Source organism: Indicator indicator, chromosome 20 (assembly GCF_027791375.1).
Source record: "Indicator indicator isolate 239-I01 chromosome 20, UM_Iind_1.1, whole genome shotgun sequence".
NCBI lineage: Eukaryota > Metazoa > Chordata > Aves > Piciformes > Indicatoridae > Indicator > Indicator indicator.
In genome coordinates, this window is record NC_072029.1 from 12,346,881 (window position 1) to 12,372,025 (window position 25,145).

Here is a 25,145-nt window from a genome sequence, read left to right on the forward strand (position 1 = left end):
ATGACTTCAACTACATTCCCCTATCCCCAGAGGGTGACAGATGAGCAACTACTTAACAGACCGGCAAAAATGCTTGCCTGTGTGTTTCTTGGAGGCATCTACACATAATATTTGTGTTGCAAGGGAAAGCTTTCTCAAAGCAAAGCAACTTTAAAAGCCATCCTGATTCTGACTGCTGTTAGCCTTGGCTTCATAGGAATGTATTTATATACAGTATGTGTGTGTGTGTATATATATATATATCTATATCTATATATATATATATGTATAAATAATGATTTTTTCTAAAAGGCAGCTTTACTCCTTTTGGAGGCTTTGTATCTGCCCCTGCAAAGGAAAGGTCCATATGGGATAGCTTGGAGCTGCCACAAAGTTTCCAGGCAGAAGCAGAAAGCACCTCTGTGATCCTAAGGTGCTCTACTACAAAAGCTTTTATACCAAGAAGCTGCTGGAGGAGGAATGAGCACTGCCTTCCAAAGAGGTGGAAATCTGCTATACAGGGCATCTGCTTACCATCACTGTCACCTGCCCCTACAAAACTTGCTGCATGCACATGAGACAGAAGCAGCATGCAGAGCCCTTCTTTATGGCATGAGCACAGGCATCTGCTTTTCCATATCCTCTGCACAGCCATGGCACGCATTAGAGACACGAAGAAAATCAGCTGTGAGTATACCTGGAGACATTTCTACATTTGCTCAGATGGCAAATGTACAGGGGAAAGCAGTATTTACCTTGAGGACTGCCCATCTTTCTATTTTTTTTAAATTCTGAAACAGTATTTTTACTTACACTTCTTATATAAAACAAATCAAGATCAGCCCTTAAATATAATGCATATTTTAATGACATTTTTCCCAGGATCAGTATTTAACGAAATAGAAGCAGAAACAGCCTATAAACCAGCCTGTATCTTTCATTTCCTTCCTTGTACCTTTCCTTCCCACTCTTCTCAGCAGTTAATGTCCACATTGGTGAAGATCCAAGAGGCTTGTGATGCATTTGACACTACATACCTGAGGCCTACCTGGCAGCTTATTTAACTTGCATAAAAAGTCTACACAGAAAATACCAACATCATTTCTCTGCTGAGGGTTTCATGCCTTCTACAGTTGTAAGACAAATCAATAAAGAAAAACCAGCAAGATGTAATTTGTAGTTGACTTGTAATTAGTTCTTTTGGTTATTACTGGAAGCTATTTTACCTCTGGCCAGACCAAGATTAATAGAGCATTAAACTACTAACAGTTAAAAAAACCCCTTACTATAAAATGTTCTATGAGAGCTGCCTTGAAATAGGAAAACAGCACCTCATTTCCACCCCCTAAACAAATAGGGTCACATCAATAAAGAGACCAGTACTGCTAAAAGCAAAGGAGTCATCTTGGAAAATGCAACTGCTACACATTAACGACTTCAGTGTTCATGGATCAGGAACCCCATTTTGAGCCTGCACAATACAATTGGTTCAGCGAAGCATCAATTTCAGAGCGTAATAGTAATCTACTTTTTTTTTTTTTTTAAGTCTTCTATAGCACTTGATCCCTGGAGCACTGAAATGCAGAAACTGCTATCCTGGCCTGCAATCCATGGATTGCTGTATTCTCTATTCAGAGAGCTCGCTCCTCAAATGCAGACATTGCACTGAAAAATGAACAGTTTCTCTGACCCAAGTGTTTCTATTTCACACTAATTCAGATCATGCTTTTCAGGCTTCAACAAAGGCCTTCTGCAAAGAACATCACCCAGTCTGGCTTAAATTGTTAGTGCAAAACAACCCTCAGAGTTACATGCATAGTAGAGGATTAGCTACAAGCAAAACAAAACAATCAGGTGGTCCAAAGTTATCACTACATTAATCCATAGCCTAGAACCATCATGGTATAGAGCTGCTTTCTAAGTTGTGTTGGAATTAGACTCTTTTGGCCATCTAGAGGGTTACTACAAAGCAGGAGGTACCTGTCACTGATGTCAAGTAATTCTAAAAGATCTCTTTCTCAACAGCTCAGTGACTCAAAGGGCACATGATTGGCTGATCTAGCTGCATAACTGACTGACCAGAGCCCATCAAGCTTTAGATAATACATGGGTGTTGAATAAAAGCTTCTTAATGCCACTCAAGAGAAGGCCTGCTCTAGGGGGATCCAAAGCTCTGTTTTATAAGATGATGTCCACAGAGCGAAGGGTGTTATATCAATTCACTTCTTGTGTGACCATTTCAGGGGAGGCAGCCATTCATTTATGAAGGCTTTATTTAGGCAAAATGAAAAATGAGGCTGTCTAACAGCACAAAGGGAATGAGACATACAGTGCCACTAATATTTAAATGCCAACTAGCTAACCACCTTCCTAAAGATCCCAACAGAACTGGCCACCCCACCAGTGAGTTTTCCCATAATGGATGACTTAATTTTTCTCAATAACAAAAGAAATAAAGGGACTGGCAGAGACAATCAGAGGAGGCAAGAGTGACGATTTTAGAGGTGGGTCATGTTTTTTTTGACAAGTCCTTAGCCTAAGATCATGAGCCATTACTTCCAGACACTGACAGTCACAAGGGTTGTGGCAAACATTGCTCAGAAACCCCTCCTCACTGTCACCCAGTCTGCTATTGAAATGTTTGTACATGGCAGTGTACCAAATCCCTAATCCTTCCTACCACGAATGAGCTCAAGGTTTCAACGTCAACCACATTCTGTCCCCGTCCTAGCTCCTGGTGTGTGTTACTCTGAGTGCTCAGGTGCCCAGGCATGCTTACCTTTACGCCATGGCCAACATCATCCAGCACCGTGTAGTCTATAGGCTTTCGAATGTACCTTACGGGGCGCTCCATGTTCGCTGGCGCGATGATTTTGTGAGTTCTGGAGGTGTTCTTGTTGGTGGTCAGAATGCCTATCTCTCTGCGAGCCACCTTCTCTTTGTGGATGTCCACGGTCTAGGTTCAAAGCAAGAAAGCAGAGGTTTCTTGAGGCTTTTGCTGGTTTCTTTACAGAGCTATCCTACACGTTTAGGCTTCACTATTAAATAAAGAATCTGAACCGAGTTAATCCTGCTGGAAGGATGCCAGTTCATTGATGAAATGAGTTTAATCTACGTGAACATTGCTTGAAAATTACATTTTAATGAAATAAGCAATATTAGTAACACAATTACAATGATACCTTACTGATTTGACACACTGAAGGCACTGTGCAGTCCTTGCAGATTAACCCTTGACATTCCTATGACTGACACTAGTAAAGAATTACTCCAGCTCCACAGCTGGGAAACCAGGACAGACAAGCTAAGCAATTTGCCTGCAGCCCCAGAGGAGCACTAAGCTTGGGAAGTCTGTGCAATAATTTCTTTCAGCAAAGCCATCAGTGCATATCAGAGTAAGAGTCTGCATAGAGAAGGACTTATTTCTGCACTGAGGCTAGTTTCAGTCATATTGTTTATAGCAGCTTTACTAAAAGAATAAAATGGAGCCTTAAAGTTGCAGGTAAAGGAACATAAAACATTTCCTAACCAACTGATGGAGCTCAGCATATCTAAAGAGACAATGAGAAATCAGTCCAGCAGTCTGAAGGATCAAACCAAGCCTCAAGAAAGGGACATGTTTCTATATGCAGTATATGCATCACTGAAACACTAGCTGAAAGAGAACAAGTACAAATCAAGCATTAGGTGCCACAGAAGTTCCACTGTTTCAAGCCTCTAGGATTGAATATATACTGGAACCCCAAGATCAAGCCCTTCTAAACAGTCCCTTCCTGTAGGTCCTCTTCAGATACTGAAATGTAGCTCTGAGGACTCCTTGGAGCCGAGCCTCCTCTTCTTCAGGCTGAGCAGCCCCAACTCTTGTATTTTAAAGTACTACTATGCCCTTTGAAATAAGGCCATGCTTCTACTTCATTCTCACTGACAGAATCTGCTGTTATTAATCAATTCACTTTTTCTTCAGGAGATGAACCAAAACACATCTTTATACTGAGAGTTATCTTAATGTTGATGTCAAAAATAAAAAAAGGAAACAAAAAAACCCCAAAGCCCTTCACAGTACAAAAAGATGTATCTTCTCCTAGCAGGTGGTCCATGAAGACTGCCTTTTCTTCCCTGCAATAAACAATGAAAATTCCATAAATTACTAGAGCAGAGGATAAGAAATTCCAGGAACAGATGCTGTGCCATACATGATTTGGAAAATGACTGAAGCAATCTTGCAGCAAATTCCTGTCAATGGGAAAACCCCTTAGAACAAGAAAAGAACATATATTAATTACATCAGACAGCTTATCCAAAATTAAATATAGAGCAGCCATTTGTAAAGTCTTTCTACAGATTTCATAATATAACCCAAGCCAAGAGGAGACAGGACTAGGGGGAATGGTTTTAAGATGAGGGAGAGAGGCTTAGACTGGATCTTATTCTTCAGTATGAGGGTGGTGAGACTTTAGAATAGGTTGCCTAGGGAGGCTGTGGATGCCCTATCCCTGGTGGAGGTGTTTAAGGCCAGACTGGATGAGGCCTTGGGCAACCAAATCTAGTTGAGAGGTATCCCTGCCCATGGCAGGGGGATTGGAGTAGATGATCTGAGGTCCCTTCCAACTTGAGCCATTCTATGATTGTGCCAGAGTGCAGGGCCAGCAGTTTAGGGTACATATGTAAATCCTGATGGCCACACAGGTATGCCTGGTTAAGGGACTCATTCTCTGCTCAAAGCAAAGGGGATTGCACCTCTTAGCACAGCAGGTACACCTGAAAAGCAAGGTGATACTTTGCCCCTATGCAAACAGAGCTCCCAGCACATGCTTTGCCCAGAGCAATATGCTCCCTATCATCTACCTGACAGCATCCTGCTTCTTCAACAAGAAATGACATTTTGCTAGCTCTATAAAGACTGCATGTTATTAAATGTTATGTGTTCATCATGCAAAACAAAGAGCAGAACAGTTGCTCATTTCAGTATTTTTGTTTATCTATTTGTTTGGTGTTGGAGTTTGTTTAGCCAAAGGCAAGGTTTTTAACTTCCAAAAGAGGAAAACCCCAAAACACAAGCAATTTTGAGCAGGATAACATAGCTATCCAGCTAGACCACAGTTAATTGCCATGAAATACAAAGTCACATGTACCAGGCAACAGTCAAACTAGACCATTCTCAAAGTTCTGGCAGCTACAGGTACCTGTCCGATCTGCTTTGGTAATAGAATCATAGAGCCAAACAGTAGTTGTGTGTTTGTTTCTTACATGGTGCTGGCAATGTAGGAGGCAACTGAAATAGACTGAAGAGTTGTATTTCCAAAGCTGCAAATCCAGCAGTATTTTCTTGTAGGTTTATAGATAGAAGTTTCTCACACATTCCTTTAGCATACAGACAAGTTGCAGTTAGTAGGGCAGGCTCTCCAGAAAGCTTCATCTCCTCAAGTCCTGGTAAATCCAGGCCTCCTAAGGTAAAAGGCTAGAAGAGCCAGATAAAACCTCTCTCATGTAATCTGATACATCACCTTCCTTTTCCTGCAGAGAGGGTTCACAATCAAGAGCCTTTAGAGATTAACACAATCAACTAAGGACATCAACACCCAGCAACTTGCATGGTCTGTGCAAAACATCAGCATCAGAGGCTGAAAGACACTAGACAGAACAAAGGGAAAATAAAAACTAAGTCCTATTTTCAGAGGGTATACAGGTAAGTGCACACTTTTAAAATATATTTATACACAAAGAATATACATTTTTTTATTTATATATAAGCTCACAATGTTAAGAATGCACTTTACTAGTATCATCCAGAGGAGGATGTCAAAAGTGGTGGCTGCATTTTTTGTTGTGACAGTTTGTCACTAGATTTCTTATGTCTGAATCCAGATATATGCCAGTGTGGTGGGTTGAAACCACAGCCAGTTTAATCCTATAAAGCTACCACTTGCCTTAAGAATTTAGATCTTTTTCTTTATAACCACTAGCAGATTTTCCAAGATTCTCCTAGCAGTCACCATTGGCATAAAGTAGACCAGATTTCAGCAAAGATTTGAAGATATTTTCTACCTTTCCATTAAGTACTTTTTCTGGGACATTTGGGAGGGGCAGTGTCAGGGAGGGAAGTATGGGACAGGCATTCCATTTACCTAGGACAGTTTGCTTGCTGTGTGGATTTAGAATTCAGAAGCACAGACTGTAAAACAATAATGCACACGGTCCATAGCATGTCCAGCTTCAGACACATGTCCAGCCACACCAATTTCCATACAAAGCATATGTAACAAAAACATTAATTCCTGACCAAGAGAACGTGTGCTTACAGGAGTTAAGATACTCAGATGTCTTAAAATCCCAATCAAATCAACAGACAAAAAACCCAGAAGAGAGTGAGGGCTTTGCTAAAACCTCATTAACATCAAGAAGCTGAAAACAAGAGCTAGAGAAATAGGTTTACAGTTTACTGGCCATAGTCACATAGCTTCACCTTTAGCCCTCTTGCTGTTATGAAACTAGAGGTCTTTCTTCCAAAAGGAAGACCAGGATTCACTGAGCACTGGACTCAAATACCCCAGTTTCCAAAGCACAATCTGTGAGGTGGCACAAACACCGATACAACAGCACTGCAAAGGAGAGGGAAGAAAGGTCTGTTCAGCTAAAGGATTATTTATATAGATACTTTTCAGAGCACCCTATTGGCAAGTCTAGTCACACATGCTGCTGGAGAGAGTGAGCAGAAAAGGGGCATGCACAAAGGGAACACAGGGCAAGGACAGACTAGAGGGGCTGGAGGCAGGTGCATTACACTCTAGGACAAGAATCAGAGCAAAGAAACCGTCCCACTTGTCCAAAAGCCAGACTTCAGTTCATGCCTGATGTTTCTTTCTTAGTGCCAACTGGAAATGTGAGGACTGCTATGGAGGACACATTCATCCTTCAGATGGGACAGAAGGAAAGAAGCTCCTTGCATCATTCTCCAACTGCCGTGTCAAAGCACGTTCAGGCAAGCTGCTGAGCACATAAAAAGGGGGCAGCTGAAGGAAATTGTTAAGTCTCACCTGTGAAATGCCACCCTCAGAATTAGGCTCTGCAAATAAATGGCACCTATGGAGAGATACAATGGCTTCTTATCCCACCCTCAGCTCACCTTCCCCAACTGAAAGAAAAATTATGTTATCACAGAGCATAAGAAAGGGAGGTCTGCAGGAATCTCTTTGGGAACCGGGAAAGAGATGTGGGAAAGAAGACCGACAGATGGCAACTGAAGGCAAATAGAGTCCTATAGAGGAAGAGATTTTTAGCAGCTCTACAGAGGCCTTCACTGTGGAAAGAAAACAGTTAAAAGCCACAGTCCTCCCTCCTTGCCGTTGCATTGGTGAAATGCCAGAAGCACTTTGCTAAAGTTCACATAAGTATGAGGGAAATGGAACTTCAAACATCTGGAGTATGGAGGTCAGACAGTGCTGCAGAAGCAGCTGGCCCTGCATGCAGGACGCAGCTGTCTGCCAGGATGTCAGTCAAGTGAAGGGAAGAAGTGGGCTGGGTCTGTGGCTAGAAGCAAAAGCCTAGAAAACTGCAGATTGAAGCTCTATTCCTGGCTCTGCCAAGCTTCCCGTACTGTGCCAAGCACTTTGCTGCTTGGGCCAGCTTCTTGGAGCTGCCCACCTGCAGCAGCTTTGAGAGCAGACAGGGAATGTAGGTGAGCACAGGTAGGGGCAACTCCACCATAGCTGTCTGCTCTGCCAGAGAAAAATTCAGCCAAGAATTCTCCGTAAAACAGCTTCCACCCATGTTTTTAATTGCTAGGGAAAATGCAGGACTGAGCTACAGATTACACTTCCTGTGTGCTGGCAAAGCCTCCTGCCCGTTTTAAGCTGCCTGAGCAAACCAAATGCACATACACTTCAACAGGAAGTGCACTGGGAACATCACTTTTTAAATAACATTAAAAAAAAGAGGAAGCCCTCCAATGATGTCTGACACACACCAGTGGAGAACAGGAATTTCTGCATTCCAGCTAACTGGTTTTGGGGTTTTTTTTGGTCTTTCAATTCCAACTCTTAGTTCAATTCCTTAGAGTATGATTTTAATAAGCAGGTAGAAAAGAAATGCAGCATTGATGTAGATCACTGTGGGAGGAGTCAGAGCAGGGGAGATGAGAAGATTATTTGCAATTATCTTCTACCTGCCTCCTAAAGTCTGTGGCTTTTCAGCATCAGAAGCTGGGAGTGAAGAAGAAAGAAGCAGCTTTCAGGATGTTGTTCTCTCTTCTAACACACAATCCTCTATCACTCTAGAATACACCTTCCAGTGTTTGCTGGAGATTCAGCTGTGTCTGAGCACCACACACCACCACTTCACAACCACTGCAGGACAGGACCCAAATTAATGATTGCTAACCACCCACTGGAGTTTCACGGTGTATGACATACCTGCTTCTGAAAAACGGTTCTTTCTCAGTTCTCCCTCTGCACCCTTTATCTACCCTTCACCAAGACAGGATTCTGAGAAGGGAAACTTCCAAGGTACATTCCCTCTCCTCCAGCAAGCTTTGGATGTTCTATACAGGGAACTGGATTTCAATGGTTATCTAACAGCAGCATTACGAACACAAGTTAAAAACAACAAAACCTGAGACTATCTAAATGGAACCAAAGGCTTATTAATTATATTTGAACAGAAGCCAGAAATGCAAAAATCTGCTGATTAAAAACAGTCTTTAAAATAGAAGACACTTCAAAAGAGAAGCCTTTCAAATGTACAATCCTGCTGATTGATTTTGACAGAACAACATTTTGGATGTGCAGTCATAACACGTTACATTTGTGTTCAGTCTTTAAAAGAGCACAAAAAGCAGATAAATGCTTTTGATTATGCCAAGTCAAAATTTCAACTTTATCTGTGAGTATATTTAAGTACCTGAAATTAGACTGAGTTATTTCAAATGTCTTTTTTGCTGGCTATTCCTCAAGATATGCATGTGCATAGATATAGAGAATAGATATGCATCTATTCTCCTTTAAAAAAGGAGAAACAAAATATGCTCGTGCAAGCTCCCATGCCAGAGCTTCAGCATTTTAAAGTGAATGAGTCCCTCTTTTTCTTACTGGAAGCAATGTGCTTGTCTAGAATTAAACAAAACACACAAATCTAAATATATTCTTGACAGAAGGAAAGCACAAATGCAGAAAGGAAAAAATTAAACAGCTTCTTCAGTAGTTTGGACTCACTAAAGAACCACCATGGGAGTAGAAAAAAATTTGTATGTCAACCAAAAAGCATTTTGTGTGCCAAAAAAAGCAACTTCTTAGGAGATGAACATGTGCAATTGCAAGGAGCACTGCAGGTGGCTGAAAAGGAAACCATCTAAAAAAAGCCTATAAAAAATAAACTCAATAGAATAACTGAACTTTATGAAAGTTTGTCTGAGGTAAGGAACTGATAAAGCTGGAATAATGACAAGCCAGAATGCTCATGCCTGAACAAACCCAAACCAACCCCCAAAACACGCCAAAACCAATCTTTTCCAGCAATAAATTTAGGTTATGTTACATGGTTGGAATATTGCATTCATAGATTTAGTGCGTAAGTCAAAATAATTATTACTCTGAAAAATAACAAAACTCCCCCCCAGAACCTATTGTGATTTCTGTAGCTTTTGGTGGCAGTGATATTAAGCCAGTGGGAAATCTGCTGGGTTTCAGTTGGGTCAGCACTGCACTGGGAGTAACCTGAGAGTATTAATTAAACAGCCATCAGAAGGCTAAAGGTTGTACTAACTGCACCAGAAACCCTCTTGGCTGAGTGCCACAAACAGCTTTCTACACAGGGAATTTCTTCTCTTCCTTTGTTGCCTAAATGTTCAAAGGCTGAAGATTACCTTTTTTCCAGATGAGAACTACTGAAGTTCTGGAGTTTTTCAAGACTATTGGTACAAAGCAAGCAAGTCTGTATGGCAAGCAACTTGGCTGCAACACTATAAGGTGCTACTCCAATGGGAGAATAACCAGCAATGAACTGATTTTCTACTCATCTTACTAATGAAATGATGGCAAGAACAACCCTTAGCCACTAGAGATCCCACTGAAAAAGCCTTTGGTATACTTGTTCCACTCTGCAGTTAGCTAACTACCCATGCTACTACCTTCCTTCAGCACATGACTGGAGCAAAGAGCTCTTCCACATCACTTTCATATCAAAATAACTAGGATCTGACAAGCTCCTCAATTCTATTTTCAAAGACAAATACAGAACAAGACAGCTAAACTCCTTGACCCAGTCTCCCCTTTCTCAAAACTCCTTCAGTAACCAGCTATCCTTTCTGATGGTACATCAGCAGAAGACAAGCTTAGAAGCATCATTGATTTCACACAGCTTGAACTTCTTCTGAAATCCGTTTCTACAGCATTATGCATGGAAGCCTATTAAGACATTCTAGGGGGGAAAAAAAAAGCATTAACAAAAATTCCCTCCCATGTCCTAAGACTACATTACTATTCTGGATTGAGTCATACAGAACTCTTGTAATTTGGGATACATTAAATAAAAGCAGAAGATAGACAACTAAATAAGCAGTTTAATAGGGTGGGGAGGAAGGGACAGGGCAGAGATGGAATTTCTAAGGCTGTTCTACTTCTCCATTGCCATTTTAATTTCCAACCATGACTAAGGCAAGAAGTTGCACGTTGTTTCTGTAAATGGATTTCCCTTAGCCTCCTACTCTTGGCCACAACCGATATGAAATACTACAATTATGTCTGCTGAGAACATCCACCCAGCCTCAGCAGTCCTAGCAGCACTCACTCTGTGCTGAGCCACAACTTCACCCAGACAAAACTTTCCAGACTAAGGCAAAGGACCATGGCTCAAGAAGAAAGCATACCACTAGCTAACCTCTCCTCAAGGCCAGCCTCTCAGATTTGTGCATGCACATACCCAGGAGCAAGTTCTTGGCTCTGTCCTGTGCAAGTCCACCTGAACACAAACACTGGAGCCTGGTGGCAGGTTGAAAGGCAGTACAAGCCTTCAAGAGAAGTCTTCTGTGTAAGCACAGAGAGGATGACACCTCTGTGTACCCCCTGCTGAATGCATTTTCCCACTGCTGTTACAGTAAATTCATTAGTCAGCCTGATCATGTGTTCAGAAATTAGACATTTGCACTGTGCAGTTATTAGCATAATGATTAAACTTGATTGCAAAAGCTCAGGGAGAAATGGAGTGTCAGCTGTTGGGGATGACACAGAAAGAAGCAACTAGAAATCTGTATTTTCAAGATGCTGTCTCCTCTATAACTGAGAATCAAAATTGGGGCAGGGGAGAACAAAATGCTGTCTAGCATGAGTGAATAGCAGCAGAAAGAGAGACTGGCCATCTTGTAATGTCTCTTTAGGCAAAAGTGAGAGACACACTACACAAATATTGACCAGTGAAGTGTTTTACAGCCGTTCAGCCTGGAGAAGAGAAGGCTCTGGAGGACCTTAAAGCAGCATTTCAGTACCTGAAGGGGACCTACAGGTAGACTGGGGAGGGACTGTTTAAAAGGGCTTGTGGTGATAGGACAATAGGCAATGGAACAGGGCAGATCTAGGTTGGACATTATGAAGCAGTGGTGAAATACTGGAACAGGATACCCAGGGATGTGTTTGAGGCCCCATTCCTGGGGACATTCAGACTTGATATGGCCCTGGGCAGCCTGCTCTAGTTGGAGGCATCCCTGCTGACTGCAGGAGGGTGGGAACAGATGAGCTTTGAGGGTCCTTTCCATCCTGATGCAATCTGTGAATTTGTAAATGAGGAAGGTAGACTGGTGTCCTGGTGAAGGTGCTCCAAACAACAGTGGGCGAGAAGCCTCTGAATTGCTCCATGGCATTTCAAGAGAAGGTTTTACAGCTCCACAACAACCACCCCAGACTCAAGCATGACTGACCACTGACCCACACAATACTGGATAGCTAAGCACACTGAAGTTTTACTGACCTTCTGCCAGAAACCTAACTGTGCAGAAGAGAGACTGGGATGAACAGACTGCTCAGTTACCTCAGTCAGGGAAGGAGGTGTTGGTGAGGAGTCAAATATTTCCCCTGAGCAATAACAGGGTCCATTAGGACACAATTTAATGGACTATGAAAAGACAGCTGTGCCAACTTCTATGGCCTGCCTTCTGACCACCACTTTGGTAAAGGCTGGTTTTCCTAAGAGAGCTCAATGGACTTTTTTGGATGCAAGCTGTGTGTATCTATCCAGCAATACAGTGTTCACTTCCCAAAGTATGGAGCTCATGTAAACAGCTATGCATTTGTTTTAGTAAGTACCACAGTGAAGAAATCCAGGCAAATGGGAAGGAGGGGAGGAGTACACAGAAAAAGTATCTTTATTAAGATCTGCACAATTTGTTTTTCCAGGATGTTTGCTTAAGTCATGTAATTGTTTGCAGAACCTCTGCTTTCTAAAAATGCCTTTGGAAAAATTCAATCCACATTTTCTTAATTCTTTTTCTACTGATTAGATGATGCTTTTAAACAGCACTGAACTAGGTGACATGGCATTACTCAATAATGACCACTCAACAGTGTTCTCTCAATCTTACTTCAGGCAAACATTTCACATAGAAAACAGTATTTTAAAAGCTTTCCAAATAATTTCCAAAAGAATAAATGTGTTAGATACACTTACTCTAAGTGACTCAGGCAGCTCATAGTAGAAAGCATCTCAGAAGAGTTCCTGCATTGACTAAAAGACTACACATTTCATCCAGCCCAGGGAAATTATTTCATAAAAAAGCTGAGTTGAAACTAAGATGCAAGAAACTCGTAGTTTTGGTGCCATCAAACTCCTTTTGCTCCCAGGTCTGGAGGTCTAAGTTAGGTAACAGAGACTGAAGATAGATATTCTCTGTGCCAGCCAAGAGGCAAACTCTACTACAGGAGGAATGCTTAAAGGAGCAAAATCCCAAGTGACTCAAGTTGGATTTCTCTCAGGAAGAGCTTATGAAAATCATCCCCCCACTTCCTGAAGTTTCATTATTTGTTCTTGAGCCACAGACATAAGAAAAGGGAAAACTGCATTATTTTAACCAACACACCATGAACCATAAGTTCTCTCCTCCAGTTTTAGCATCCAGATGCCAGAGTAGCACCCAATGCTACTACATGAGAGATGCTTCAAAACTATAATACATGAAGGAGAAGCACTCCTGCAGTCAGCTGGCACGCTCTTGTCAAAATAAGGCACTAATGGACATGTCTGCAAGTCACATGGATGAGAACTGTTCATATAGCACAGAAACAGATACACTTAATTATTCCTCAGTTCAGGAGGGGACTGAAAAAGTGATACATAAGCAGTGAGCAGATCATCTGCATTGTGCAGACAGGAAGAAATAAAGGATAGTCCAGCTCCTCATTGCTTCCAGGCTTATAACCCTGCTGGTGCTGTCTCGTAAGATTTAGGGCGTATGAGGAAACTAAATCCAAACAGTGACACAGGTAATAGCTCAGATGGTTGAGCAAGTCATATTTATTTCTGGCTGTTTGACTGGACTTCTCTCTTTACCTTAACCGATAATTACACCAAGATAGCAATTTCATGGTATGACTTGGTGGTTTCATCTCCCAAATTGAGACTGTCCTCAGTTACTTCAGCATCTCACACATCACCACAGCAGGCAAAAAGTGCCCTGAGCTGGACACTGGAATAACTTAATATTTCTACTGTTCATAGAATCATTCCAGCATGGAGGGGCCTCTGGAGATCAAGTCCAACCCCTCTGCCAAAGTAGGATCACCTAGGGCAGGTCACACACAGGTCCAGTGTTCTAGCACCCTTACAGACACTTCATCCACTCTCAAATGTTATGTTTCATCTGCCAAGACACACATGCACATCCACTGCAGCATTTCAAGCTAAGTTTATTCTTTTAAAAACATGCAGGTCTAAGTAGCACTTAAATTCCTTCTTAAGAGGAATAAACAATTTGCTAGTCCACATGAGCTGGCATGTCATTAAGCTACAATACATTTCCCATCAGCCAGGAGACCAAAAACATGTGTACTGCTCAAAACCCCTTTCCAGCCCAGCTTAGGAGACAACAAGCCTTATCCACAGTCCAACTCATCTCTTTCAGCCCTGCACTACATCTGGCCATTGCTGCATCTTACCCAGTACTAAAACACACGTAAGGAAATCCTATAAATGGACAAAGAAGGATCAGCTTCCCAAAGACGACGTTTATCCCCTTTCCAGTCAGATAAAGGTTGATTTGTGGTTTGAAGGCTTATCCTGCAACCTCATAAAGTCTGGTTTTGAACACAGCTCAAAAATGCAACTTAAAAAGGAAAAAAAAAAAAAAACCAAACTAAAAACCCAATCCCATAATACACCAAGTTGAACACGAAAGCAGAACTTCCTGTGATCAAATTAAGCCTTTCAGTCATTATTTAGTATTTCCTCCTTCTTGAATATTTTCAAAAGATGGCCCAACTGACCTTCCCTGAAGCAAAAATATGTTTTATTATTTCCACGATGACCCCTTTTGACTCTAAGGTCTCCATCCTACTTGTTCTCACTTTGTACAGAAGCTTGATAGCTTTTAATCACACTCTGGTTGCTCCTGATTTTTGCCACATACAGGAATTTGAGAGAGCATGACAAGATCAGGTTGACAAGACATTCTTTTGCTCTTGCAAGCAAGGAACAGAGAACCCAGTTAGAGAAGCAGCAAGCTATGCTTCGATCCCCATGCGACACCACACCGAACTGACCTGATGGATCCACTGTAAATAACCAGCCCAGGACAACATGCAAGGGGAAAAAGCAAGTGGTTTCAAGCATGAACAGGTGCAGCTACAAAAAAAAAAAAAAAAAAAAAAAAAAAAAAAAAATATCACTGCACATTAGTATTCATACCAGAGTACATTCAGGGGGAGGGGAAAAAAAAAAAAAATCAGCTATTTAGCAGATGCTCAAAGAGGAAGCAAACAAAATATAAGATCCGTAATGCTAAGGCCATGTACCACTTATATTTTCATGGCTCTAAGATATAATTATGCAAATTATTAAATAAAATTATTTCCTGGAACCAGGAATGAAGATTAGAAAGGAGACTGACTGCTTTAGTACTCTGTTTTTTGAAATTAAGGAAGAGGTGGACATACTTTTATGGTATGTTGCTTCTACAGGCACAGGCAGCATTCCAAATGGGAATGACTGAAAAAAACTGATCATGGCCTCCACTAGTTGTCACTTAAACTGTACTAGTCCAGGAAAATGTTGATTTTTCCTCAAAAAAAAAAAAAAAAAAACCCAAAACCAAACAAACACAACCCACACCACAAAACCCAGACAACAAAACCCCAAAACAACAAGCCCACAAAACCAACAACTCTCAATATACTGCAGCTGTTAACTAAATAAATCTACAATTTTATTTCCACTACCACCACCACGATGCCATTTCCACAAGGGCACTAGCAGCAGGGTCAGTTAAGAATTAGCAATATTCCCCAGGGGAACAGATAGTTCTCAAAAAAAAAAAAAAAACAAACCCAAAACCAAAACAAACCAAACCCAAAACAACCCACAACAAAACCCAAACCCACTCATGGTAGCCTATTTCTGCTTAGGTGTTCAGCCACAAGTTATATTACTAGATAAAATTTCACACACACCTTTTTTTTCCTTAGAGGTAAACTTTTCACTTTGTGCTCCATGATGCTGAGGTCACACTGTCCCAGATGATGCTGGAGAAGAGATACACACCAGGACACAGCAGCCACATGGCAAATGTTCAGTAAGATTGACACAGCTGGAGAGATTTCCACCCTTCATACATGCTTTTTTCAAAGTGACAATGAAACAATGGAAGTTGTCTCAGATTTAGAAGAGCAGCTACTAAGTCATTCATATACCTCCCACGAACTAATAAAGAGTTTGTACACTGCATATAAATAACCTGTAAAGGGGTTTTTACAGGACATGCAAAATGGGTCCCAAAAGGCTGGTAGTAAAGAGAATAAAGTCCAACCAGCAGCATAAAGAGTGGCAAAATGTTACTGCTGGCTTATAAAACACTCATGTGAATCACTGCTTGGTTTTCCATCTGCAGATCAACATTAAGCACTTATGTGCTCCCCAGTAAAATCAGCCAGCAGAAAGCATTAAGCAATTCCCTTCTGAACAGCACAAGCCCAGCCACAAGCACTCAGCAGCCCAAGTGGCAGATTATGAAGGGTGGTAGCTCCAGTGATGCAGCACCACCAAGACTCATCCGCTCCACAACGACACTGCATGTTTTCCCTCTCCATCTCCTCAAATATGGTCAGCTAAAGCCTAACACTACCCAACTTCCAGGAAAACCAATGTCCCAAACAGCTGCATTGCATGGCACAGATATAGCCAACTTAACACTTTGGTAGCTGGTTACCTGCTGCTGTGCTAGACACAATGTTCTTACAGCCATCACCTCACACACTGCATTCCTTTTCCCACTGAAACACTGACAGAGATAAGAAAACCCAAACTCAAGGTAAAACTGGAGCTATTCACACATGAAGACTGCTGGTTTACCCACACTTGAAACACAAGAAAATTTAATTCCAGACAACTATCTGATGAGATTCATCTGAAGAAAAAAAATGTTGGCCTTCTTGAAAAGTCCAACATGTGACTTCACAACAGGTTAGCAATGCATTTCATTTATGTGGTGTATCTTCCAGATCCGTGAAGTTTTCATTAGAGAAGATTGCACAAACACCTTAGACTCTGTGGCTGCAGAACGTTATCAAAAAGGCCTTTCAGGGCACTGTTCACAGTCCTGGGATTTGGGGCTTTGATTTCAGCAAGACAAGAAGTTGTATCAGGTCTCTTAATTTAGTAGTTAATGAGGTATCTAGAGCTTGCAGCCTAACACCCATCTAGCAAAAAGGAGGTTTTAATGATCCAAACCACACTGAAAACTACGCACTCAGACTGCCCTTCTCCCCAGCTGTGGAATGGGAATCAGCATCTGTAGAAATTAATTACAGCCAATTGCTGTTAAAGTTAGCAGTGTCCCTATTCCCCCAAAATAAGTTCAAATCCTGCATGCACCAAAAAGTGGGAATAAAGAATTAAAGGAAACAAAAAAGGTTTCTGGCTCAGTTTCTTCATCTTCATCAAAGCCACTGCCCTTCCCCATCACAGAAAGGCTGAGGGTTGGGGTTGCTCTCCCTTAGGTGTAAATAACTAACATGGGATTTTTTTTTTGTTGGTTTGGTTTTGGTGGTGGTGGTCATGTGATGGTTTTGTTTTGGTTTTTTTGACTGCCCCAGCTGAACTGTCCAGGAATTACAGATAGACCCTCTGTGTATTCACTTGCGGTCATGAAGGGAATTTCTCAGCAGAAGAGCTGACAAGGCAACCCTTAGACATTCTGCTATATTCTGAGCAGTTTATACAGATCATGTAGAAGCTGATATGCACAAAGTTAACAACAATAATCATCAGTGCACAGATAAGAGTAAGCACAGTACAGCCTGGAGCCTTGGCCTCTACCACAGAGAGCACAGGAAGAACAATATGTGCATCAAAGGCCACAGAGAACTGTCAGCAGGCACATCACTGGGGCCAAGGTAATATAAACAAAAGGTTCAGGTTTCTTTGCCAGTTTTAGAATATTTGTGTCTACTGACAGGCAGTGACAGTCCAACAGAAGCAGAGAGAAAACATTATCTTTCTAATGTATACAACATTAGATGACATTCTAGCTCCTGCAGGGACACTCGGTCTGATTTGGACATGCAGAAAGGAAAGTTTGTATGGAAGTAGACATGGAAGAGCAGTTTCTTCCCTGACTTTGAAGGGAAGGCTGAAGGGGGACCTCACTGGTCTCTACAACTACCTAAAAGGAAATTGTAGTAAGGTGGGGTCGGTCTTTTCTCCTTAGTATTAGGTGAAGGAATGAGTGGAAATGGCCTGAAATTGTGCCATTAGGTTGGACATCAGGAAAAATTTCTTGCAAGAGTGGTCAGACATTGGAATAGGCTGCCCAGGAAGGTGGTGGAGTCGCCATCCCTGGAGGTGTTTTGGCTGAGAGTTAGGCTTTCAGAACATTTTGCTTTCTAATAGTCCCTATTTCACATTAGAGGAGAGCTTCAGATGCCAAAGAAAATCTCAACACTGAATGTTTAAGGGGTGCAGTGTCTCCTGGAGCAAATCATCATTTCTTAAAAAGGAGTCTATTGCTTGTTGCATGCTTCAGGAGGCATTGATCGAGGAACTGAGCTATTTAAAAACTGTTTACGTCCAGGAAAAAAAAAGAACGAAAAAAGAGCAACTGCTACATCCAGTACAGCAGCTGCTCTGACATAAATGTGAGTGCTGATCTGTTACATTTTTCAGTTTTGACACAGTAAACAAGGATGTCCCTGTCAACCTCTCTCTCCTCTGATGAATGTGACTGTCCCATCTTCGCCCTCTTGAAGTCTGTGAAAGCGCAGTGGCAAAAAATTTATCTTTAACTGTATGCTTAAATCAGCTCGTTTCTGAGAGGAGGGGAAGGAGCAAGAACAATCAAGAATCTGTAAGCCAAAAGAGCAAAAGGACACAGTCCAAAATCTCTAGAGGAGCAGTTTTCCCTTGTCAAATATTCAAGTTACAAAAAGCCTACATCTTAACTCCTCTTCTAGAAGACACTGCCTTTCAGAATGAAGGGAGGGATACAAGAGGAGGGTTTATTTCTAAAGAATCAATTCTTTGGCTCAGAGACTCACATAAGAATGGCACAAATGAACAAGACAAGTTTAAACTGCAAACTAGAATTTCATTTAATACACACAGAAAACAAACATAAGGAGCATAAATTGCTTTCAGAGCACAAATAAAAGTGTGTCTTGCTCAACTCATCATCAGGGTACCTGAAAAAAATCCTGGGTTTATTTAGTTGCATCACAGCTTAAGAAATATATGCTGAATGTCATAGTCTTTATTCCTTCCCCACCTCAATGTCCAAGGTCCTCCCTGGTGACACTCTCACCGCAGACTGACCCTCAGCTTCTACTTTCCCCTTTCACTGTCAAGTCCATGTAATCCTAAAAATTGCTACAAAAGAAAATACTACTTATTTCAGATATCTTACACTTCATACGCTACAAAGAAAGCAAAACACTTGGCTACTGCAGTTCAATCTTCAAGGAACATTGCTTTCTGGTTGCTGCAACTGGAAACAATCTCAACCATAGCAGAACTGCTGCTCTGCTGCTGCTGCCTAGCATGCATGGGCAGGCCAGCCAGCTGTGATTGCTAGGAACCAAAAGGGGCTCAAAGCCCTTCCCTCCCTTGCTTTTTCACACCAGTGTCCCACAGGGAGAGTTGAGCTGGCACAATCAGAACAGTGCAGCACTTACACCGTCTCTGATGCCACATCTGCCTACATCAAATCTAGTTCAACTCCTACCTAAAATTTCCCTTCGAAGTGTGGCCATCCTCAAAGCAAATGAAACCAAACTGAAGTAGTAAATAGGAACTGACAGAACTATGCAACGTAACTGTGACTGCAGCAGAAAGCTGCTAGCAGGTAGTTTAAAGGTGTGTACACAGAGAATCACAGAAACGTTTAAATTGGAAGAGACTTTTAAGATCGACTCCAACTGTTACCAATGCCAAGTCCACCACTAAACCATGTCCCTAAGCACCACATCTGCCATAACAGAGCAGCTTAGAAGGGTCAAGGCAGCTTGGCAAAGCTCAGTCAGTATCAAGGGTCTCAGTCAAAGAGCTGAGCTGTATGTGCACAGCTCTGTATATCAGGTGTAGTAAATAATTACGTGGCAGGTCACCCAGGGCCCACACGTTACAGCTGAAAGACAAATGTGAATGCAGAAAATACAGATGCAGCTGGGCAGGCTTTTGTTCTGGCTATTCCAAGAACGCCATTCCTGGAGCTGTTCACTGTCCGTGTGCTCAGAGCAATACTCCCTCACCACCAGGTCATTGCCTCTGTTTTTGCTCTCAACAAGAAACAGAAGTTCAACGAATCTTTTCCTATAAACACAAGCAAATTTTCCACCTGTCAAATTAAACCCCAGTTACAAGAATTTAACACATAACTCCATCATGTAACTTTTCACAAGTGCATTTTCCAGTGAAGAAGGTAAACAGCTAGTTGGAGGTGATCTTGCTGACTGCAGGGGAGGTTGGACAAGATGACCTTTGAGGGTCCCTTCCAACCCAGCGCAATCTGTGGAAAACATTTGAGTGGCTACTAATCAAGATTAGCTGTCCAGTCATTTAGCCTAGAGCCATTCTGGAAAACATGCACAGAGAAATAAAACACAGCAGGTCTGAAAAGGGACAGGATTTTCTACCATATTAAAAAAAAAATTTAATCAGGAAAACTATCACAGTGTAGCTTATTTCAGATACCTGCTCTTTGTTGCAAATCCCAGAACTGAGTAATTGACTGGCAATGCCTCAGATCCGTTTCTAGGCAATGTGGTTTTCATGGAGAATTCCATTTTGAGAACATCTTCATCCCCATGCTTTAGTGGCATGAAAATATTCACAACTGATATGAGCATGGGGAAGGAGACACTGGAGACCTTGAAGAATTTAGAAACAGTCTATCAAAGCAACTGAACAGCAGATTTAAAATATGCAGATGAAACATTTGAGCAGAAGCATTTCAAAGCAAACAGTTGAGCTGGTATTTGTGCATTATCTGTATCAAGTTTGATTCTACAAAATTAGTCTGCAAGCATTAGTTTCAGGAAAGACCAACCAGGACAGAAACTACAAGCAAGTGACCTTGCTAAATACTCCTCAAAAGCTTTACAAAGCACTGATTGTTCACAGTCTTTAGCAAACAGTTCATGTATCAGGTGACTCAACAGCTTTCAGCACAGTGCCTTCAATTGCAGCAGCAAACGGTACAGAGGGTTAACACCTTTTGTGCTAGTATCAAACATTTTGGCTTGTTGCATGATTAATCATCAGTGGGCCAATGAGAATTTAACAATAATCACTGTACACACACTGTAGCTCTGAAACACACAAGATGTACTCAGTATAAAAGGGCATCCAATGCTTGGGAAGCCTGTAGGTCAGTCCTTTATCCAGTCATTTCTTCAGAGGTAGTCACAGAAATTTATCTACAGCAACTGTACTTCCTCCTACTTTGTTTCAGCTGCAGGTACTTTTCAAATTACCATACAGTCAGACCAGACCAGGTGCAAGGTAGGTGGCAGCAGCAACTCCCCCCACAGCAGCAGCCAGCTAGCAAGAAGGTTCAGCCAAGGACAGACACACAGGCTGACGCTGGTAGGTCTGTCCCCTTGTCTACTTCCATGTACTCCCTGTATCAACTCTAGCAATGTGCAGTCACAGTACAAGTCAGGTCAGCTCAGTCATCCAACTGCCTTGGCTTGGACAGAGTGGCTTGAGCAGTAGTGGCAGCATGTGCACCCCCCCTTTCCTTCTCCACACAGATCATGAAATTACATCCTGCAAGGCTATAAAAACAAATGAGATGACTGCATAGGTTGCAATGTTAAAACACGACCACTCGTATGGTTTGGTACTTCTACCTGGACTTCCTTCAGAAACAGAATACTTCTCTCTGCACCCCCCCAACTGCTGCATCAGATCTTGGAATCTTCATTATTAACTCCTGATTTAAATCAAATATAAGCCCAGTGCTCCTTATAAAGGAACTGTTTTATTTCAGTCATGACCTCCATCACAAGGTGGCTTTCATAAATAACAAAAGAAAAAAAAGCCTTATTATTTTCTGTCATGTTAGTCAGAGAACTCAAAAGAAGTCAACAGAAATTATCCAGTTCAATAATACAAGACAAGATAGTGCCTCCTCCAAAAGATTACCTGGGAGATATGGTTGATGGAGGACTCCATCCTCCGTAGCTGGGATGCTTGGATGTCCAGCAGTTGTAACACATTGTTGGCCAGTGCATTGATCTGATAAGCAACACTGGCTAGAGACTGAGTCGTGTAGGCTTTGGTCTCTTCTAATGCTTTCCTTTTATCTGGAGCCTGTAAAGCAAGAGAACAAGATGTTTGCTGAAGGCCAGGAAAAGGTTGTGGGAAGGCAGTAACAAAAAAATACAATCTGCATTTAAAAGAAACTGAAATCAGATTCTTCTGATTGTGAAAAGTACTCGGTCTCCATCTACATTTTAAACATCCTCAATAATAAGATTAGATTGAAAAATCTAATCTTAGTATTAACCTAAATTAACGTGCCAAGAACCAATTCATTCCAAGTATTTAAGCAAAATTAACATGCCAAGAACCGATTCATTCAGAAGAAAACCCAACACTATCATGACTTGGTGAAGTTGAGTTTCTAAAGCCCATCCAAGCCTTCATTTCCCAGAAAACCTCCAATTTCCCACCAACACTGGCACGCAGCCTTCACCCTGTCTCTGAGGTCACACAGCCCATGCCAGTCAAAGACAGAAAAATATTTTCCCACAGTTGGGTGTTTCCTACTGCACATGCCACCTACGAAGCCAACCCTCCCACAGCCAGTCACACATCAGGATGGTGTGCATAGAGGGCTCCAACAAGCAAGAGTATCTGTGACGTTTCCCCTTCTCACATAGAAGCCCTTGACAGTTAAGAAAATTCATTACTGACCGAGAATACACATTTTGAGCTGTCAGGAGCAAAGAAAAAAAAGATAAAGAAAGGATCACTTTCACCCTGAAATCACACCTTGCTAAGTCAGTCCTCAGTCTGTGCCAAGGCATTACCCTGTAGTCAGAAGGCAGGTTATCATTTAAGATCATCAACTGCTTACATGACCTGAATCACAAGGACCAAGTAAGTCACTTCTTACTGGTAGACTGGGAGGTAACAACCCCATCTCCACTTTAAAAATACAACGCAACCCACTCTGAAGTGTTCCCTGTATCACAGCCTGGGAGCTGGCAGTGGAGGCCATGTACTTCATCTGTTAATCAGACTGGAAGTTACTGCAGACTGCAGCTCTCCAGAATTCTTCTTTGTCCCCTTTGCAGGAAAGGTGCACTGCACAAGGAAGGATCTCAGTGAACGATGACTCACTGCTAACATAGTTTCTTCCTCATTTTATTTATTTATGGAATGGTCACTTGATCTCAGCAACCAAAAGGAAAGGTTCATATTAACAGCCCCTTCCAACTAGACTTCTATTTTGTATTGTTAATTTCTTTGAATAACACCCAACACACATTGTATGCAACAGTTACCATATAAAGCACAAAGTAAGGGAACAAAGAAATTCCATTTGCACTCAGCAGAGCCTTGTGTTTTCCAGATTCACAGATTGCAACAAGTTGGAAGGGACCCTCAAAGCTCATCTGGTCCAATCTCCCTGCAGTCAGTAGAGATACTTCCAACTAGATCAGGGTGCCCAGAGACACATGAAGCCTGGTCTTGAATATCTCCAGGGATGGGGCCTCAATCATATCCCTGGGCAACCTGTTCCAGTATTTCACCACTATCATTGTAAAGAACTTCCTCCTAATGCCCAACCTAAATCTCCCCTGCTCCAGCTTCATACCACTGCCTCCTGTCCTATCACCACAGGCCCTTCTAAACAGTCCCTCCCCAGCCTTCCTGTAGGTCCCCTTCAGGTATTGGAAGGCTGCTCTAATGTCTCACTGGAGCCTTCTCTTCTCCAGGCTAAACAAACCCAACTCTTGCAGCCTGTCTTCATAAGAGAGGTGCTCCAGCTCTTTGCTCATCTTTGTGACCCTGCTCTAGACCCACTACAGTAGTTCCATGTCCTTGTGTTGGGGGTCCTAGAGCTGGACACAGTACTCCAGGTGAGGTCACACCAGAGCAGAGGGGCAGAATCACCTCTCCACCTGCAACTTCCTAATGCGCATGAACAGCCTTCTGGTTCTCTTAAAGCAAGAGAGACAAGAAGGATTCCTTATTAGGTGCTGCATCTTTCCACACACTCATCCACTCATATCCTGACTCAATTTCTTCACCTCAATATTTCAGTTTAACCTCCACAGGTGTTAAGTCAGCCCCTGATTTAAGATGTAAAAAGATGCAGTAGCTAATAAGGAATCCCTTGTGCCTCTTGCTTTAATAAAATCAGAAGGCTGTTCGTGTACATCACAACGTTGCAGCATCACCTGCATATTGCCACACAAGCCATGCTAGGCTACCTTCCAACTGAAGAATTTTATAAACCAGAGTGAATTCCCCCAATCCAAGAAATTTGTCCATATTCATTATTAACCTTCCCAGCAGCATTTTGATACTGCTCAGAACACTTGGTTAATGTCATCCTCCAAACAGATCTGCAGACAGAAGCCTTCCACAAGGTGAAGCAGCAAGAACAGTTTAATGCAATCTTTTGCTAGGAGGTAATGCAGCTATTGCACATTCTAAGGTCACACCATGCAGAACTGTTTCAGTACTGTTCAGTACTGTTTCAGTACTTCAAAATGCAAACAAAGCCACTTTCACCTAAAAAGGATCTTGACTTTTCTAACTATCAGAGAACATTTATACAAACTTTAGTGCAGATCTATGGGGCCGTTACTCAAGCAGTTCTCTTATTACACAGTTTCAACTATGTAACATTAGGCCAAACACTAATAGGTTACAAAGGTTACTCAATTACTGAGTGTTGTCAAATAAGAAAACTTCAGTGTATAAAAAGTTTCTTCTCTAATGATTTGTTGATCAAAAGCCTTGCCCTCATTTGCCAAAGCACCTAACATCAGTTATTTGCCCAAACGAGTAGTCTGGCAACAAGATTAGATGAACATAGGTGTGATGTAGAATGTATTTCATGTCCTATCAGGATTAGGTTAGAAGCATTTTCAAGCTCTGCAGATAATTCAGGCAATTTCAGTTCCCAGTTTATATTAAAACTCATTTGACACACACTCTTTTACATTTTTTTAATTAGAACTGCCAGCATCTGCAAAATATAAGCTAAAATTTTCACAACCAGTAAATGGGGAAGGGGAGAAGGTGAAGCCAAGACCTGTGTGGCAGCAACAGGAAGAATCTGGGATTTCCAGTGTTTTCTACTGTTATTTTCACCCCTCTCTTCAAGCAGAAACTAAAAGCAGTATCTAAGGTAATGCACATTTCCGTGCCTTCAAGTACTTCAGTGTAATACCTGAGCACCAGTTAACTATCCACATTTTAAAAATACAAAGGCTGATTCACTTTTCCAATAGTTCAGAAAT

General features: G+C 41.8%; 1 protein-coding gene across 14 annotated transcripts in view; it reads right to left on the reverse strand.

Annotated features, from left to right (window-relative positions):
* ABI1 (abl interactor 1) overlaps window positions 1-25,145 on the reverse strand; it is a 70,064-nt gene that overhangs the window by 26,816 nt on the left and 18,103 nt on the right. For 11 of the 14 annotated variants that reach the window (XM_054390260.1, XM_054390264.1, XM_054390259.1 and 8 more), the window contains exons 2-3: window positions 21,808-21,975; window positions 2,759-2,935 (exon numbers count right to left, since the gene is read on the reverse strand). In XM_054390260.1, the coding sequence (XP_054246235.1) occupies window positions 2,759-2,935; window positions 21,808-21,975 (345 nt within the window). Of the gene's footprint in view, window positions 1-2,758; window positions 2,936-16,236; window positions 16,257-21,807; window positions 21,976-25,145 lie in introns of all 14 variants that reach the window. The other 3 variants (XM_054390262.1, XM_054390261.1, XM_054390263.1) reach the window with 2 other exon arrangements.